General features: G+C 41.8%; 1 protein-coding gene across 2 annotated transcripts; it reads left to right on the forward strand.

The window, feature by feature from the left end:
- Window positions 1-397: 397 nt before the first annotated feature.
- On the forward strand, window positions 398-17290 carry YKT6 (YKT6 v-SNARE homolog). Of its 2 annotated transcripts, XM_043984984.1 has the most exons (9): window positions 398-507; window positions 674-857; window positions 4015-4097; window positions 6982-7082; window positions 8000-8104; window positions 9490-9555; window positions 10822-10823; window positions 11916-12018; window positions 14258-17290. In XM_043984984.1, exons 2-9 carry the CDS (start codon window positions 754-756, stop codon window positions 14291-14293), a joined length of 600 nt encoding a protein of 199 aa, XP_043840919.1. In that variant the 5' UTR covers window positions 398-507; window positions 674-753; the 3' UTR covers window positions 14294-17290. The 2 variants fall into 2 exon arrangements, 1 of the variants encoding a protein (XP_043840919.1); XR_006354845.1 differs by lacking the exon at window positions 10822-10823.
- The last annotated feature ends 1057 nt before the right edge of the window (window positions 17291-18347 follow it).

Raw genomic sequence — 18347 nt, forward strand, 5'->3', positions numbered from 1 at the left:
CGGCCACTCTACCTGTGGGACCCTTAGGCAACTCCCTTAACTTCCCTGGGCCTCAGTCTCCTCATCCGAAATATGAGAGAGCAGGACTAGATAGATAGAGCCTCTAAGGTTCCTTCCAGCTCTAGGTCTATGATAGTACGAGGCATCCCCCTGGTAAAAATCTAAGTTTCCCGAAGGCTGGGAGTGGTCTCGCTTTAGCGTAGGTACCCCCATAGCCTAGCAAGAAGTCCAGCCCACCCCACCCTTAACAAAACCAGCTGGCTTAGGAGGGAAGGGGCGGGCAAGATTGGGGGGGAGGTGGGGCGGCACCGCACAAGCGCACTGCTCGTTCTCCTCCGTTTGCTCCGTGGCAATCCCAGGCTCCATCACTTCCGGCTCCAGCCTTTTGAATCCGGGGCAAGGGAAGCCTGCTCTCTGTTTGGCGCTGGCCCTGGAACTGGAACCGGAACCGGAACCAGAGGAGGAGGAAGCGACCTGGAGTTTGTGTCCCGTCAGCTGCCGGCGCCGGTGAGAGCGGCGGGCGGACGGAGGCGGCAGCGGTGTGGGCGGGCAGCCTGCGGGGTTGTGGGTCCCCGGAGGAGCAGGGGCGTAGGGTGGGGCGGGGCGGGGCACGGCGCGGCAGGTCGGGCCCCCTCGGTCAGCCGGGCTCTCGCGTGTCGGTTCTTCTGCGCAGCCCCGAGCTCTCCGTCTCTACCCGAGCGTCCGGGCTGCGAAGGCGGCAGGCGGCGGCTCCTCGGGGCCGGACCCGGCGCCATGAAGCTCTACAGCCTCAGCGTCCTCCACAAAGGAGACTCCAAAGCCGTCCTGCTGAAGGCCGCCTACGACGTGTCTTCCTTCAGCTTCTTCCAGAGGTCCAGGTGGGTGTTTGGCCTGTGGCTTGGTGGAGCTGGGAAGACCCCAGCCCCGCCCCCTCGGTGACCATGGAGGCTTCCCCGTCTCCGGGCTGGGCCGGTGCCCGGCGCGACATCATGCCTTGCTGAGATGGCATGAAGTTATGAACTGACAGTTGCATAATGTTTGGGGGCTTGAGCGGCATTTTAAGCGCTGTATTTCACCTGATCCTCACGACAGCCCCGTGAGATTTAGTAATACAGATATTATCCCCATTTTGCGGGTGGAGGAGCAGACACTGGTCAAACAACGAGCGCAGGGTCAAGCAGTTTTTGAAGCAGGATACAAACCATAGCTTTCCAAGGCCAGCACTCTACAGTACTGTTTTTGGATTCTAATGGCAGGATTGGACTAGTGGATCTTTCAGTTCTGCAAATAGGATTATGATTATATATATATATGTATATATATATATAATATTTATGCCATATTTAGATGTATTTATGTTTGTGATGGGCGACCAGTGGGTGAGGCTAATTTAGGGTAAATGACGCTTAGGGAGTCCTAGAAATATGGGATTACTTATATAGAGCTGGAAAAGGCATTAGAGCCAATTCAGACCAAAATATCCTTCCCCCTCTCCTTTAAGGATGAGGAAAAATAACTTCCCCGGAGGAGGAAGTGACTTGTCCAATTTCCCAGTTACTCCAACCCATTGTTCTTTCTGCTGTTTGAGCCTGGGCTAACCCTAATATTCTAGAAAAGCTGATCTTTCTTTTTCTAAGTATAAATAAATGGTGTAGGTGATTCTAGCCCCATGTAGGTTAAATTTGCATCTCAAATTTTCCACGAACTTAGGAGTCATTTAATTAGTATTCAGTCATAATTTGTTTTTAGTCAGAAGCAACACTGGCCAAATGCATTTAATCTTTAATTAATACCTGTAGGCCACAGGGTGCATGGAATCGTCCAGAGCAGTATCCCTGCCAGGTTAATTCACTTAGCATTTTTTATTGTCATGTGGTGAAATTTGCAGTCTGCCTTCTGTTTTCAGTGTTCCTTTGATACTTTACTTGCCAAGAGTATATTACCAGTGAGTCCCTGATCAAGAACACAAAACCTCCATTTCATTCTGGTACTGTATTGCCTTTGGCCACCCTTTTATTGGCATTCTTTTAAGTTTTGTCTTCTATGATTCCTCTGTTTTCCTTTTTTCTCAGATTATGTCTTTGATGACTTTTCTGACTCCAGTTTTTTCTGCCCCTTAATTATGGGCCATTACTATGGTTTTGCCCTTAAGCCTTTTAACTTTCACTTTCTTGGAATGCTTTATTGTTTTAAGAACCATTTGTAGTACTAACATTTGTACTAACCACTTAAATAGCTACAATTTTAGGCCTGATCTAACATCTGGTCAGAATTTTTTTAACTGTTTACACAGTAGCTCCATTTAACACTAATCATGTGGTGTTTATTGTTAATATCTTATGTTTTGAAAGCATTTTACAATTTCAGGTCATTTTTATGTCACTCATGACTGTCCTGTTATCCCAGTTTTACAGATGTAGAAATTGAAATTCAGCAAATTCATGATTTCCCCATGGTTGCAAGGCACACTCAGATCCAGATTTCTCACCTGCTGATCCAGTGATCTTTCCACTGCATCACACTACCACCTGAAATTTTGCCTGTACCAAAGGAAAATAAGCATTTTTTCAGCTTTCCTACTTACATCCATTATCACTGTCTCCGAGGCTTATAAGCTTTGCAATAATTTGTATCTTATTTTGTTCTAGCATCCAGTCCATTACTATGAACTTTTTGTGTACATCTAACCCTCTCTTTGTCTGCAGTCCTAGTCAAGGCTTTAACTGTGTCTTTCCAGGATTTTTTCACATTTCCTTTTCTTTAGACTCTCATTCCCATCTGGGCTGTGCAAAATATCAAGAAAAGTCTCAGAATTAGAAGGCATATTAGAGGTCACCTATTTGAACTCCTCTCTGAACAGAAATCCCTGCTATAACTTCCCCAGTAAGTGGTCATCCAGACTTCACTTGAAAACCTCAAAAGATGGGGAACCTATTTACCCACTCCCCTCACCTTTAAGGCAGCCCATTCTTACTCTTAGACAGCTTTAACTGCTTTTCTTACAACTAGCTGAAATCTTCCTTTATTCAATTTCCACACATTGTTGCTAGTTCTCTTGGTGGCTGGACAGAACAAATCTAGTCCTTCTTCCATATAATAGCCCCTCTAATACTTGAAGGCATACATAATTCCTATGTCCCTGGTCGTCTTCTAGCTAAACACCCTAGTTCCTTCAACTGATCACTGTATGACAGTATGTGGTGTTCTTAGTATTCTTCTAGAATTATTTTTGTTCATGTCACCTTCTCTGAATATTATTTGGTCTTGTATTAGATTAAACATCCTGATCCAGGCACTTTATCTTCCACTCAATTCTATATTATGGTTAATCTATTCTAGCAAAGCATACCTACTTTGTGCATGTGATTTGCCTTCTCTGCCTTTTTTGTATAAACCCTTCTAAAGTGAAACATTTTACTTTTACAGCTTAGCCTTCTTAACTAAACCACTGTCCCTTCACTACTTCAAAGTCCTTAGACTTCTTTCCATGTAGCCTTTCTGAACCAGCCCCACTTGTGCATAACCGTTCTAATAAGCCTTCTTGTTGAATACTTAACACTTGTGTATATATTAGCAGTTGTATATATCTGTGTATTTGGTTATATGTATACTTTGTATAGCTATGCTAACTGTGTGTTCCTGTATCTTTAAGATGAAGACTACTTTTGTAATTTTCCACAGTACTCAGTATATAGTGCTTTGCTCAAGATTTTAATTGGTAGAATGTATGGAACAATATGTTAGCCAGATAATCAGTTTCCTAAAAGGTTGGAAGTGGGTTGTAATAATGAGATGTGAAGCAAACAGATATGGTGGTTAACATAATCACATAGTGATAATAATTATTGAACAGTTTATTATACTCTATTTGCAAAATTTTATATTACAGTATTGGAAGGGAAGGAGACCTGAGTCTCCTGCAATCGAGAGGCTTAGGCTTTTTGTCCCTAATATGTAAGCTCTGAGAGGTTACTTTACTTTGCATTTGGACAAGGTGAATGAGATAGACTAAATTAACATTGTTATTTTTTTCAGTATTCAGGAATTCATGACCTTTACAAGTCAACTGATTGTGGAACGCTCAGAGAAAGGCAGCAGAGCCTCTGTCAAAGAACAAGGTAAGGGGAATGATTGACTTTGGTATAAAGTTAGAGAAGACCAGTGGACATTCAGTGTTTCGATTCACAAGCAAATGTAACGTACTCAGGTTTTGTTGCTTGTGAGATACTAGGGCTACCTACTTTTTTTCCTACTATTCTTTGGGGGGGGGGTTGTGAGGCAATTGTGGTTAAGTGACTTGCCCAGGGTCACATAGCTAGTAAATGTCAAGTGTCTGAGGCCAGATTTGAACTCAGGTCCTCCTGACTCCAAGGCCAGTGCTTTATCCACTACACCACCTAGCTGCCCCTCCTACTATTCCTTGTCCTCTCTTCTTCCTTCTCAATTGCCCTGCTCATGTAAAATACTTTGCCCACTAATGGGGACTTGGTTTTTTATGCAGTCTCTCCACTTAGGTTTGAAACCTGCCTTTAATGTGAAATATTAGCTAAGCACCCTAAACCAAACTGGTACATTATGGTATCTTTCCAACTGGTTGTGGTCCCCTCAAAAAAGGTTATCCAGGGGGCAGTTAGGTGGCACAGTGGATAAAGCACTGGCCCTGGATTTGGGAGGACCTGAGTTCAAATCTGGCCTCAGACACTTGACACTTACTAACTGTGTGACCCTGGGCGAGTCACTTGACCCTCATTGCCCCGCCCCCCCAACCCCCCCCCAAAGGATATTCAGCCAGCTTTGTTTATAAAATATTAATACAATATAGTCATTCATGTGTTAGCTAGATAATCAATTTCCTAAAAGGTTGGAAGTGGGTTGTAATAATGAGATATGTAGCAAACAGGTAATAGTTCTCTTTTCCATGACCTAGGCCTTTTGAATTGTGAGATTTTTGTTTGTTTGTTTTGGTCCCCCATTTGTATTTACCACCTGAGGAGTGTGTTATAGACACAAGTCTGGAAAACTGTTAATGAACTCGCAGTTGAAACCAATTTAGTCTTAGGTTGACTTTACTCATCCTTGTTGCAGGGTAAGATTGTGAAATGACTATTGATGCCATAAATACTAATCATTATGTATGGTATGAATGACTTTAAAGTTTCTCTTATAGTCACCCTCAATCTATGATTTTCCTTTTTTCCAATTCTTGTATTTAAGACAATTCTTCCCATACATTCGAGCTATGTGTTTGAACTCAGTAATTGAAGCTTGCCCTTTTGGGAAGGTAAACATCTGATAAAGATCACTGATTACTCCCTTCTCATTATTTTTCTCATCTTTCCATCCTATTGAGATTTTGTGTTAAATTCAAAACTTTACCTTACTCTTTTCTCTTACTGCTTGTCTTGTTTGGCATTTGAATTTTTGTGGCCAGTTTCTTAACATCAAATACATTGTTATTTGTAAGTTGATAGCTTTCTTTTACCTTTGAGATCTTGCTAACTGTACTGACCTTTTAAAAGATCCTTCAGTGGTTTTGGCCTGACTTAAATGTTTTGATCAAGCACTTGATTGATGTCTTTATAGCAGTTATGTCACATACTGTACCCTTGCTTATCATGTGGCCATACTTTGACATAAATGACTTGTCTTCCAGAATTGTTTTTGCCTTTTCTTGATGCTTAGGCACAACATATGGTACCACAAAATTTAACATTTAAATCTGGGCTTGATACCATTCAATCTGGACCTCTTTTTTTTTCCCTTTTCTTTTCACTTTAAAGGAGTTTGGGAAGAAGAATAAATTAATCTGCTCCTCCAGTTCTCCCAGATTTCTAGTATTGGCTTGGAAGCAGAGTCCCCCTGACTACTTTAGGTCCCATGAGACACCTAGCTTTGGTTTCCTGGGATTGAAGTTCTACACAGTGTGGTACAACCATAGATATTCTTAACCACAGAGGGTTCCCAGCAGCCACACTGCCACTATGGGCCTTTTGCTGTGTAGAATAACAAGTGTGGTGAAAAGAGGAGTCAGAGGGTGGGGGTTCAGACCCTGGCTTTCTGGTTCTGTGTGTGCCTTGTAAAAAGTCATGTAATCTGGGGCAGCTAGGTGGTGCAGTGGATAAAGCACCGGATAAAGTCTCTGGATTCAGGAGGACCTGAGTTCAAACGGCACCTCAGACACTTGACACTTACTAGCTGTGTGACCCTGGGCAAGTCACTTAATCCTCATTGCCCTGAAAAGCAAAAACAACAACAACAACAAAAAGTCATGTAATCTTCCTGAGCCTCAGTGCCTTCATCTGTAAAATGAGAGAGTTGGACTAGATGGCCTCTGAGGTTCTTTTGAGCCGTACATCGATGATCCTGTGACCATCAGACAAGCAAGACACTGTGCTGTAGTGAAAAGACCCTGGGCCTTTTTCCATAACTATAGGTATCGCTTCATAGATGTATGATGTTGAGTGAGTCATCTAACCTCTGGACCTGCTTTCTTTATCTTAAATGGGGGCACTCCTGCTTTGTTTATCTCATTTGATTTGATCCTATGTGAGACTTATAAAGAATTTTGTAACCTTGAAGTGCTATATAAATATAAGCTGTTATTATTATTCCCTGTGAACCTGACATCTAGGTATCTGACTTCAGAGTTCCCTGGATCCTAGTCCAGCAGCTCTATAGAATGAATCCAGAAATATCTTATTTGTGAACTTTTGAGATCTGATCCTCACATGACATTTGTGCGGATTTGTGTGATAGAAATAAGAGCATCTCGCATTAAGGTGGTACCTAACAAGAACCTCATGGGATATAGTTATTCTTATCCCTCTTTTCCAGACAATGAAATGGAGGCTCAAGAGATATGAAGTGACTGGTCACACAGTAGTATAATAACCAAAATACAAAGCCAGGTCTTCTGACTCCAAGTCCACCTCAGTCCCTACTGCTCCCAGACCCCAATCGCCACATTCCACTTTTCTCACACGTGACCTCTTGTCTACACAGAGTACTTATGTCATGTGTATGTGCGGCACGACAGTCTATCAGGCGTGGTCATTGCAGACAATGAATATCCCTCTCGGGTGGCTTTCTCCTTGCTGGAAAAGGTGAGTTGCTTTTGTGGTTTGATAGAACTTTGAGAAAATGTATATGGGTGTTAGTGAGACTATAGGGTACGAAAAGGTACCTTAGTTCAGTTATGTTATGAGGAATTAAAATGCCTTGCTTCAGCATCATCTGTAGTTAATGCTTTCAGTACTTTCGCTTGATTGCTATCCCCTCAAACTCAGTGGGCCAAAACCAGCTTCCTTATTTCAAAATCAACTTCTTTTCCCAAGTTTTTCTTCTTACAATGGTACTGCTATTTTTTCTATGTAAAATTTTGTTTTATTGGATTTTTTTACATTGTTACTACATCTTCATGACTACTTCCTCCTTCTCCTCCCCAACAGAATCTTCCCTTGCATAAAAGAAATATAGCTAAGTGAAACACTGGTGAAAGTCTGACAGCATACACATTTTTTCATACTTATAGCCTGCCATCTCTCTGCCAAGAGAAGGGAGAGACAGTTCATTGTCAGCTCTCTGGAGTCAAGATTGATCATAGTCTTGGTCAGATTTTTGATGTGTTTCAATGGTACTGCTGTTTTCCAAATAACTTTTTTTGTATCCTGGACCCCTTTGACAGTCTGATCCCTTTCTTAGAATAACATGTAGTCTACATTCATAATTGAAGGAAATGCTAAATTTCAGTCAGAGGTTAATGAGAATAGACATGTAATGGTTTTCCCATCCAACTTCACTGTCCCCCTGAAATCTATCCCCAGACATCCAAGGTTAAGTACCCCATGCTTTAGAGTCTTCTTTGATTTTCATTTTTTCTTAGCCTTTGGCTTTTGAAAGTATGGAAATATTTTTAGGTATCTGGAGACATAATAACCATGGCTTGAAGTATATTTGACTTGGGACCTGGGAAATCCCATGGTGGAAACACTCATTGAAATATATTGCTTTTTTCTTCTAGGTACTGGATGAATTCTCTAGGCAGGTCAACAAGATAGACTGGCCAGTAGGATCTCCTGCTACAATACATTATGCAGCCCTGGATGGTTATCTTAGTAGATATCAGGTAATATTTCAAGAAAAACTTTGTGTGTGCGAGAGACTGCATTGTTTAGGATCATGAAAAGTACTCTTGGATGGCAGTCACTCTAGTTCATGCTCTTATCACCTCTCATCAGATTATTGGAATAGCCTCCCTGTTTCCAGTCTTGTCTCTCCAGTCCATCCTCCACAAAGTTTCTATGTAATCTTCCTGAAGCATAGTTTAACCATGTCACGTTCTTGTTTAGGAATCATCAGTAGTACTTTGTTGCTCTAAGATAAAATGCAAACTCCTTTGGTATTTAAAGCCCTTCATAGTCTGACTCCAGCCTCCTTTATCTGACTTGTTTGATATTCCTTTCTTTGTGTGTGTGTGTGTATGTGTGTGTGCGCACATGCGTGCGTGCGCCCAGGCAGTGGGGGTTAAGTGACTTGCCCAGGGTCACAGAGCTAGTAAGTGTCAAGTGTCTGAGACTGGATTTGAACTCAAGTCCTCCTGAATCCAGGGCCGGTGCTTTATCCACTGTGCCACCTAGCTGCCCCTTGATAATCCTTCTTAACCCTGTTTGCCTCAGTTTCCTCATCTGTCAATGAGTTGGAGAAGAAAATAGCAAAACCACTCCATCCTGATTTCCTTCAGAACTCAGCTTAAATGCTCCCTACTGGAGAAGGCCTTCACCATTTCTCGCCTGACCATTGGCACTCTCCCCTTCCTGAATGACCTAGTGTTTACTTACCCCTTTACGTGTTGTATACTCCCTCTAGAAAGAAAGCTCCTCAGTGACAGAGACTCTTGTTTCTGGTTTTGTATTCCCAGCCCCAAGCGTGGTACCTGGCACGTTTTCTGTTTGGTCCACATTTGTTTTCTCATCAGTATTAAGAAAACTCCATAGTGTGGAAACTTCCTGCACTGATGCAGCTCCGTATCTGTAATTTATAATCTTAGAGAGAGGGTGAGTGGCCTGCCTGTGGTCACAGCACCAGAGTGTCTCTGGGGCTTCCTGACCTAGCTACATCTCCACACCACCTCTCATGCCTCTCATGTTGTAAGGGGGTAGGTGCTTAATAAGGGCTTGTTACACTGATTTCCATAGGTCTGTCAAACAGACTGACTTTCCTGGATGATATGACCTTTAATGCTACCACTTTCTCTAGAATTTTCAGTTTGAAAGAATAAGAGAATCTGAAACACTCTTTCACAACTTGGGAATTTAGAACTTCTTCACTGATTGTTAATTGTTAAAAGGGGCTTTGAAAGCTGGGATCCAGCATCTTGCTTTCTGTACCTTGTTTCTACATTTTGAAGCTGGGAATACAGTATTTGTCTTATTCCTTTATACTTCCCTGCTTCCTTTTAATTTGGCTTCGTGTGATCACCATTCAGCTGGCCTGGTTTTTATTCCTTTCTAGAATCCTCGTGAAGCTGACCCCATGACGAAAGTGCAAGCTGAGTTAGATGAGACCAAAATCATTCTGGTGAGTAGAAATTGGGAGGCATAGCAATTTACATTGAAGGGATGGGTGGAAGGTTACATTATGTTTGGGTTGAGGTGTTTTTTTAGAGTTCACAAGGGAGGTTTTGCAAACATTCTTGAGAGGTAGATAGTCTGACTATCTCAGCTTTACATATGGACATGCTAAAAGGAAGGTGTTCACTGCCTTGTTGGGGGCCACACAATGTCAGAACTGGGTTTGAAACTGAGGAGTTCTGACTCCCAAGCCTAGTATCCTTTCTATGGTACCACATGCCTTTCTCTGTTTTAGGTATAGCATTTAAAATCTCTTCTAGAAGGAATCCAAATCCTTTGTACGCTTTGCCTTTGAAAATGTCTCCTTTAAAGATCTTATTTTTCCCTAGCAATAAGGATTAGATTTTTTAAGGGTTTGAGATGATGGATATATCTGGAGGTTAATTTCTTTTTACATCTCCATGTCTTTCTTAGTACATCTGTATTTCCTTACCACCTGGATTTTAGTTTCTGGTTTTTGATGGTAGCCCTCAACTTTTCACATCTTTGGATGCCTAGATCTACTGAAGAATTTCCTCTTGGCATGGAACTTGAAGGAAATCTGGTTTTTCTTTTTGGTCTTTTATTCTGTTTCTTTCCACTCTGGAGAAAAGAGGGATTCTCATCAGGGTTCAGCTTCTATCTATGATTTGTCAAATTGGAAATGTTGTCTAAAGAGTCCTTTGTGAGGCAGCTAGGTGGCACAGTGGATAAAGCACCGTCTCTGGATTCAGGAGGACCTGAGTTCAAATCGAATCTCAGACACTTGACATTTATTAGCTGTGTGACCCTGGGCAAGTTACTTAACCCTCATTGCCCCTCAAAAAAACAAATAAAAAACAAACAAAAAGTACATTCTTCATTCACTGCAACTTCAAATATGTTTGCCACATATTACTGTAAAGTTGTTTATAAAGCTGTGACCAGCTGTGATACAATGGGACACTGCATGGAAAACTGGCAAATTGTGTGGCAAACTCTTGCCAGTTCTTGATTATCTTCCATTCCATTCCCATTTATCATGGGTTTTTAAGAAGTGGTGATTTCTAGGAGTTTAAATATTAATTTCCAGAACAAAATTTCTCAATGTAGAAGTTCAAAAATATCAAAATAGAATAAAGCAATGATGTAATTGTTACACAGTCCTACTGAAAGTTTATTTTATCCCCAAACTCCCAATACCAATTCAAATCAGCAGCTGTTCTGTAGTTTATAGTCTTAAAGTTGTCTGAAGCAGTGACTTGCCAAGGGCTACTCAGCCAGCATGTGTCATAGGAGTAACTTCAACTCATGTTTTCCAACACTTACCCACCGTCCTATGCTGAGTTTGTGATTCTGCAATTTATAGTCTTTTAGAGTAACCTAGAGCAGGGGCAGCTAGGTGGCGCAGTGGATAGAGCACCGGCCCTGGATTCAAGAGGACCTGAGTTCAAATCTGGCTTCAGACCTTTGACACTAGCTGTGTGACCCTGGGCAAGTCACTTAACCTCAATTGCCTCACCAAAAAAAACAATTATAGAGTAACCTAGAGCACTGGAAGCTGTGTAACCTGGGCCATGCAATTAGTCATTGTTAGAGGCAGGATTTAAACTTAGGTTTTCCTGACTTCAAGGCAAGCTCTGTCCACTCTGCCATGCTTCCTCTGATAGTAATTACAAAACCTTTAATAAAGTCAATTAAGAGGACAAACACCAAAGGTAGAAGAGTTGGTTTATGGGCTGATTTCCCCAGTGCTCCCCCCCCCCGCCCCCCAATTGTACCAGTTGCTGGGGTTTTAACTATTCATCCACTAGGGAGCTCACACTTAGAAAAATCAGTCTTTCCAGAATAAAGTCTACCTTTAACCCATTGGTAATAGAAAAATCTTTTCTTGGGATATGGTGCGGGGTTTTTTGTTTGGTTTTTTGTGGGACAGTGAGGGTTAAGTGACTTGCCCAGGGTCACACAGCTAGTAAATGTCAAGTGTCTGAGAGTCGATTTGAACTCAGGTCCTCCTGAATCTAGGGCAGGTGCTTTATCCACTGTGCTACCTAGGTGCCCCATTGGGATATGTTTTGCATGTCTGTTAGAAGTGTTTTGAGTTCCATAGTGGTTTCAAGGTAGTTTGTATTAACAATTGTGACTTATTGTTCTCTGGTTCTCAGCAATTTAGTGCTATATTTGGAATACATGGTTGACACTCAGACCACAGATCCAAATGACCCTGGTTCCATAAATGAACTAACTAAACTTCTATAAGTTTCTCATGTGTTGACTTCCAAGTGCTTGTGCTCAAAGACTGGTTGTTGTCATCATTTATTTCACAGAATTCTTTTTTCTTTTGTCCAGCACAAACACCATGGAGTCTTTGTTAGAACGAGGAGAAAAACTAGATGACTTGGTATCCAAATCAGAAGTGCTAGGAACACAATCCAAAGCCTTCTATAAAACCGTAAGTGCTTGCAACACCCACCCCTTCCCTGGAAAGCCTTTTCTTAAAATGAGCCCTACGTGTGTTCCTTCTGGGATGCCAGCCTTTTCTTGGAATATTCAGTAGCCTCTTTGAACATTGAATAGCTTCTTGGTATCTACAAGATCACATCCATCTTTAGTGAGCAGGAAGGCAGGAATCATGGTAGCTTTGTTCCCCACAGTACCTAGGTGCTTTGTGGATCCAAGGCAAGGAAAAGAAGACATTTAATGCTGCTCGGAAGCAGAATCACTTCTGGGAAACAGTAACGAGTTTCCTGTAGCAGGGGTTGCTAGCAAATGAGTTACTTGGGAAGGTGGGAGATTCTGTGATATCTCTAATGCCAAGTCTTTGTCTTTATTATAACAGCAACAACATACTTTTATAAGTACTTGAAGGTTTAAAAAAAACAACCTTCCTTTCAGCAACATTTTTGCCCCTACATTATAAATGGAAAAAAAAAATAAGGCTCACATAGCTGTGAGTATTCATCAGGATTTGGACCCAGGACCCCTGACTTCTAATTAGAGACTGACCACCATCCCACACTCCCACTGTACTAGTTGTCTGTCTTATGGGGGAAGATGATGCCTTTCGTTTTAAGGTCAGTCATGTTTTTTCCTGCTAAGGAGTTCTTGAAGTTAGACCTTACTCTCAAAGGAAAGGGTTATTTACCATCTGAATTTGTTTATTCTGCTGAATAAACCGATTAAAGTAATTCAATCCTCATTTATCAGATGCTGACAATGTACAGGCCCTCAAGAATATAAAATCAGAATTGAAAAGTTTCTGCCCTTGAGGAGCTCATATTCTGTTAGGGGAGTATAACAAACAGCTAAATGTATAGAGGAAGAGAAGAGGGAAGGGACAGCATGTTAGCAATGACTGCTCACAAAAGGCAATGATGCCGTCGTCCTTCATCTTTTATGCAAACAAGGACACTGTTAAAAACCTGTTAAGACAGGCATGACCTTTGAGTTTTGTCTAGACTTAAGCTGATCCAGCCACATATTTTCACTTTGTAACCAACACTCATTTGTAAGACAGCTAGGTGGGATTAAAGATATGATTGGTGGCTATGAAACCATGGTGTTGATTGGTCCACACGGGGCTTCATGATACCATGCTACAATCTCCAGCTTTGGTGTATTTACACACTCATTCCCCATGGGATATATTTCACATGTGGAGATGCTTTCCACATCTTCACCTGTGGAAATCTTTCCTTTTAAGATTCAGCTCAAGTGGCACTTCTTTCATGAAGCCTCTGATTTCAGTAAAACTGGAAGTGATCCCTCCTTCATAGAATGTCCTGCTTCCCTGTTGGACTTCTTTGTACTTGGTCTGACTTTGATTATAATTATTTGTGTTCGTGCACACACATGCTGCATGCTCCTTAAACTCTGACATTTTTCTTTGTATTTCCAATACCAAGGACAGAACCTTGCACATAGTAGATGCATGATAAATGTTTGTTGACTGGGTTTTATACATAGAGTCTTGTCCTCCTTAGTATAATTCTCTAACCAATTGAGCTATTTGAGAGAAATGTCAAAATAAAAGGTATTAAACTGATCAGAATTTGTGGGGGAGGAAGAACTGGGATATGGGGCTTAATTGGTTGGAACCAATTAGCTGAAAAGACTTTGTAAACATATTAATGGAATGTGAGAGGAAGCCTCAGCATTAAAGACATTAATTTATTGCTGTGTTCCTGGTGACATGCATTACTTTTTTGTGACAGTCCTAATTTCTGTTTTTGAGAGTGAATTGGGGTGTTGTATTTTCTGTGAAAGTACAAAAGAAGGGGCAGCTAGGTGGCACAGTGGATAAAGCCTTGGCCCTGGATTTAGGAGGACCCGAGTTCAAATTCGGCCTCAGACACTTGACATTTACTAGCTGTGTGACCCTGGGGAGGTCACTTAACCTTCATTGCTGGGGGGGGGGGGGAGTACAAAAGAAGAAGGTTGGCGTCTCTCCAGCCTATCCATTTCAGGTTCCTTGCTTCAACATGATTGTGAAAGCACAGATGTAGAGATCTAGGTGCTAGGCTCTCTAATCAGGCAGCGTCCTTATCTCTGGACATCAGTTGTGATATTAGAGTTTTTAGTTCTAACCTTCTCTGACACATGGATCCCAGGGAAAAGGCACATTTCCCCAATATCCTTAATATCTATTAACTTTTCTAACCTTCCTTTCCTAATTCTTGATTTCTTCTAAGGCCCGGAAACAAAACTCATGCTGTGAGATCATGTGATCCCCAACCAGTGATGACCCTGCTCTGGAAACTGCCTGTCATTCATGTTGAGAACTGTAAAGCACCCAGGAAAGAAGAAATCAACTCAAATCGTATCCTGAAATGGGAATGTTCCATTTCAGATCTCAGTCCCTGGGATGAGCTGAGGGTGAGGTGGGAGGGGCTTCAGGGAGATGTTTATATGCCTAAGTGTAATTTTTCTCCAAAAGGAAAGATATGAGCCTCGAAAAGAACATATTTGGGGGCAGAATGAGACAAAAATTCTCAATGACTCCTGTAGGTGCTGAAGGGCTCATTTCTCTGATAAACTTCCTGGGAGGGATTTGATGGGCCCCCTGACTTCTGCAGAGCCCCACAGGAAAGTCAGGACCAAATCTCTTCTTGATTCTGTTTTTTTGTTTTGTTTTTTAATTTTATTTTTCACGTTCATTATAATAACACTAGAAGGAAGTCAGTCCAGTGTACAGGTGAATACTATAAAGACAAATGGGAATTTTGCCACCATGCAGGGCTTGGGAGAGGACCTCCTTAGCAGCTGATGAAAATGAGCTGTGGTGACCCAGCTATAGGTGGATGGGGGGTCCCCTTTCCTTCCCTTCTTCAGATCAGTCATGAAGGTCCTTTTATTTTTAAGTAGACCCTTTGGCATCTTTGTCCTCAGGGAAAGTGGGAGCCCTCAAAAGAGAAAAAACTGAAGCCTTGAGACCTTGACAAGTCAGTGGAAGAAGTTTATTGAGAGAAACAAGGAATATACCTCAGACAACCTAAAACGTTTTTGGACACTCACAAGCTTTGTTTTTTAACTTGTACATGTGTTCCCATTTCTTCCAGTGTTGCCTTGTGGTGGGGCCCACGACCTGACCTGACAAACTTGTCCATAAAGTTTTCTAGAATGTATTCGATGTGGGGAGGCCTGTGAGAGGAGCTCAGATATACTTAATGGTGTAAGAAAGCAGTGGTGATCCTAGTAGCATATCTAGAAATGATGCAAAGGAAAGAAATTAGGGCACTTTATTAAAGCTGTTTAATTTGAGGATAATCAGCTGAGAGCATCCTTTGGAGGTAGGGGATCCAACCAGCATTGCATCTTGAGCAGCCCATCACAGCCTGGCAGTGACTTGACATATCATCCTGACTATTACAATTCTGGTCCAAAATAGTGTGTCCTTTAGCCACTCTTAAAAATGTTTTTTTTTTCTTTTGCACTGAAAGTTGACCTTAGTTCTCTTGTCCTTTTGGTCATGTGACTGCCTTAGGGACTTAGCCATTTTGGTGAGTCTTAATGCATAGGAGAATGTCTTTGAGACTCCCGTGCTGCCCTCTGCTGATTTATACCGGGAAAAGTGTGCCAACTAGGCCTTGGAATATCTGTGTCATACCCTCTGCCCTGGGGTTGGCAGACACATTTCAGAGTCTCCCAACCTGGCAGAGGCAGAGTGCCTAATCCTCTGTAAATGCTAAGGATGTTATCTGGCCGCCTTTGTGCTTAAAAGCACCTTTTTGTAGGAACAGGCCAAGCTTTGTGGCCCCTTCAGTGCCTCGCCACCAAAATGTAATACTGACTCACTCAGCTGCCATTCACAGGATTTTGGCACTCAGTTTCTATTGATCTACTGAACTACACTTGCTTCTGGTTTTTGCTCCTTGAAGGCGTAGACTTAACCTCATTTTCCCTTTAAGGTACTGAAAGCAAAGGTAGTCAAGCAACCAGGCCAGAGTGCTTAGGTGATCAGATTAGGGTGTAGGCAGGCTTGGCCCATGGACAGATGTTTGCCGCCACGTCAGAATAGGGTGTGTAAGAGCTGCTTTTTTTGTTATCGTACAGTATTTTCTGTAGGCAGAGCAATTCATGTGCCAGAACTGGGCCACAAAAGGAGAGTAAATTTAGTAATGATATCTAGCTACCATAGAATCCCTGAGTCAGCATAATCATCCATCACCTGATGACCATCTTTTTATTTGCATTTAAGTTGGGGATTCTTCCCAAGAAATTGCTTCTCTTGGCTCAGCTTGATGAAAGGAGAGGCTGTAGAGGTCTTAGAAGATATTTGGGCCCACGTAGTGCACTGAGTCAAGTGTTCACTGGCCCTGTGAACTTTCTTCAAGACTAGTGTCATCTTAAATCTCAACTAGCATAAAATTCACTGGAAAATTTAGGATATTGAGGGGAACAAATTCAACTATAAGTGTTTTTTTTTAGTAGATGCCATTTCTTTGCAGTTGGCTCCTATTTTTCTGGGAATTATGCTTGCTGATAGGTAACTACCTAAAACAAAATTGGCCCAGAAACATTTTTCTTCTCTCTGCCACAAGGTGTGACCACACCTGTGCTGATGAATGAGGCCACCCACAACCTCAAGCTCATCAGACTTTTCAAGGAGGGCCCTTGGTGGCTGCCCATCCCATCCCTGCTTACTCCATAGACTTGTGGCAAACGAAGAAAGAATGGACTTTGTACTCATTTTCATTATTTGGCTAATTAAAAAAAATTTTTTTCAGCTCTAACTCAAATTATCCTGAAATGTGAGGGATGAATGTCATCTCTGGTTTTGTCTTTGTCCCCTTTGGTTATGGTTACAGGAGTTGAAAACTTCCCTGGAAGGTGACATTAAAAGATCTTTAAGAAGTTCAATCTACTTGTGCTGTGATACAAATAGAGAGAACTCATTGACTTTGGGAGCTAAGAGAAAGCAAAATCTTTCACCCATAACAACCTCAGCATCTCCAGTAAGCATGACTTTGGCAAGCGTCTTTCCAAGGAGAGGCATGGCCCTGGCAAGAATGCCTTTTGGAGGGGAGGGTGGGAGGAGACTCTTCAGCAGTGGTATTGTGTTACTTGGTCCTTTCTGTGCATTGTAGCTTCTGTTTCTTTAATGTTTTTGCTGAGCATTCATTATGTGGCAAAAAGTGTATTTTAATAATCACTATCTAACTCTTCTGTATGTTCTGTTTGAGAGATTCCTGTCTGGATAAAAGTTGTCTTTTGAAATTTGAAAACGATCCTGTGGCTTTCTTTGGGATTAAAGGAGTTAAAGCAGGTACCTCACTGTAGCTCTGTTTAGTCTTTTTCTGGTTGAGCTTTTGGCATTCAGCCTCCACAGAATATGTGGTTAAAGTCGGGGTAGTGTTGAGGAAATATTACTATCAAAGGAGAAAGGTGGACTCAATTTCTTCATTCCCTTCCAGCTCTAAAATTCTGCTTCCTTACTCCTATTATCTCTAGGGCAATTTAAGCTTGGTGGTGCTATTTTTTTCTTTTCAGCCAGGAGATGGAGTATCAGAGTAGAAACTGAGACATATCTTTCCTATTACCCAGATGGCGTACTTGCTACAACTAAGAATCTTGTCGTTTCTCAACCAGAACATTAATGGCCTTGTTCACCTGTGATGTATAGATGGCAGCATCACAAAAGACTTCTATCTTTGCTTCTGTTGTGCCTCACCCATTGTTGTCTCCCAGAGGCCATGATACTATGTGTGCTACCACAGTCAAAGGCCTGTGGTAGTACCCCTTACCCTATTCAATTCTAGTTAATACTGTCTGTGGTGGGGGGCAGCTAGGTGGCTCAGTGGATAAAGCACTGGCCTTGGATTCAGGAGGACCTGAGTTCAAATCCGACCTCAGACATTTGACACTTACTTAGCTATGTGACCCTGGGCAAGTCACTTAACCCTCATTGCCCGGCAAAAAACAAAAACAACAAACTAATACTGTCTGGTGACTACACATCTCAGAATTTCCAGGACAATCTTAGAAATAGACATTTCTTTTAATGAAGCTTTAGTTTTTTTCCTGACTTCTGAATTGGGTCATATATATCTCTCTATTGGTAATGTAAAAAAATACCTATCTTCTGCCAAAAACATTTGTATAGAAAAATCCAAAAATGCAAACAGGAAGGTTAGCCAGTAATGTCCATAACTTAGGTGTCACCTGGCAGTGAATATGTGGTGGTTCATTAAGGAATGTCAATTCAGTTTGCCATGGAAAAACATGGAAGAATTATGCAACCTTAGTAATAGAGCTAACTCCTGCTAGATCCTCCTTGAAAGA

This window comes from Dromiciops gliroides, chromosome 2 (genome assembly GCF_019393635.1).
Source record: "Dromiciops gliroides isolate mDroGli1 chromosome 2, mDroGli1.pri, whole genome shotgun sequence".
In the NCBI taxonomy this organism is placed as follows: Eukaryota; Metazoa; Chordata; class Mammalia; order Microbiotheria; family Microbiotheriidae; genus Dromiciops; species Dromiciops gliroides.

Excerpts from the sequence above, each read along its gene's own strand:
- YKT6 (XM_043984984.1), top strand. The coding sequence starts at position 754 with ATGAAGCTCTACAGCCTCAGCGTCCTCCACAAAGGAGACTCCAAAGCC. Across the intron at positions 858-4,014 it reads AGCTTCTTCCAGAGGTCCAG|TATTCAGGAATTCATGACCT; the intron begins GTGGGTGTTTGG and ends TATTTTTTTCAG. Across the intron at positions 4,098-6,981 it reads AGCCTCTGTCAAAGAACAAG|AGTACTTATGTCATGTGTAT; the intron begins GTAAGGGGAATG and ends TTGTCTACACAG.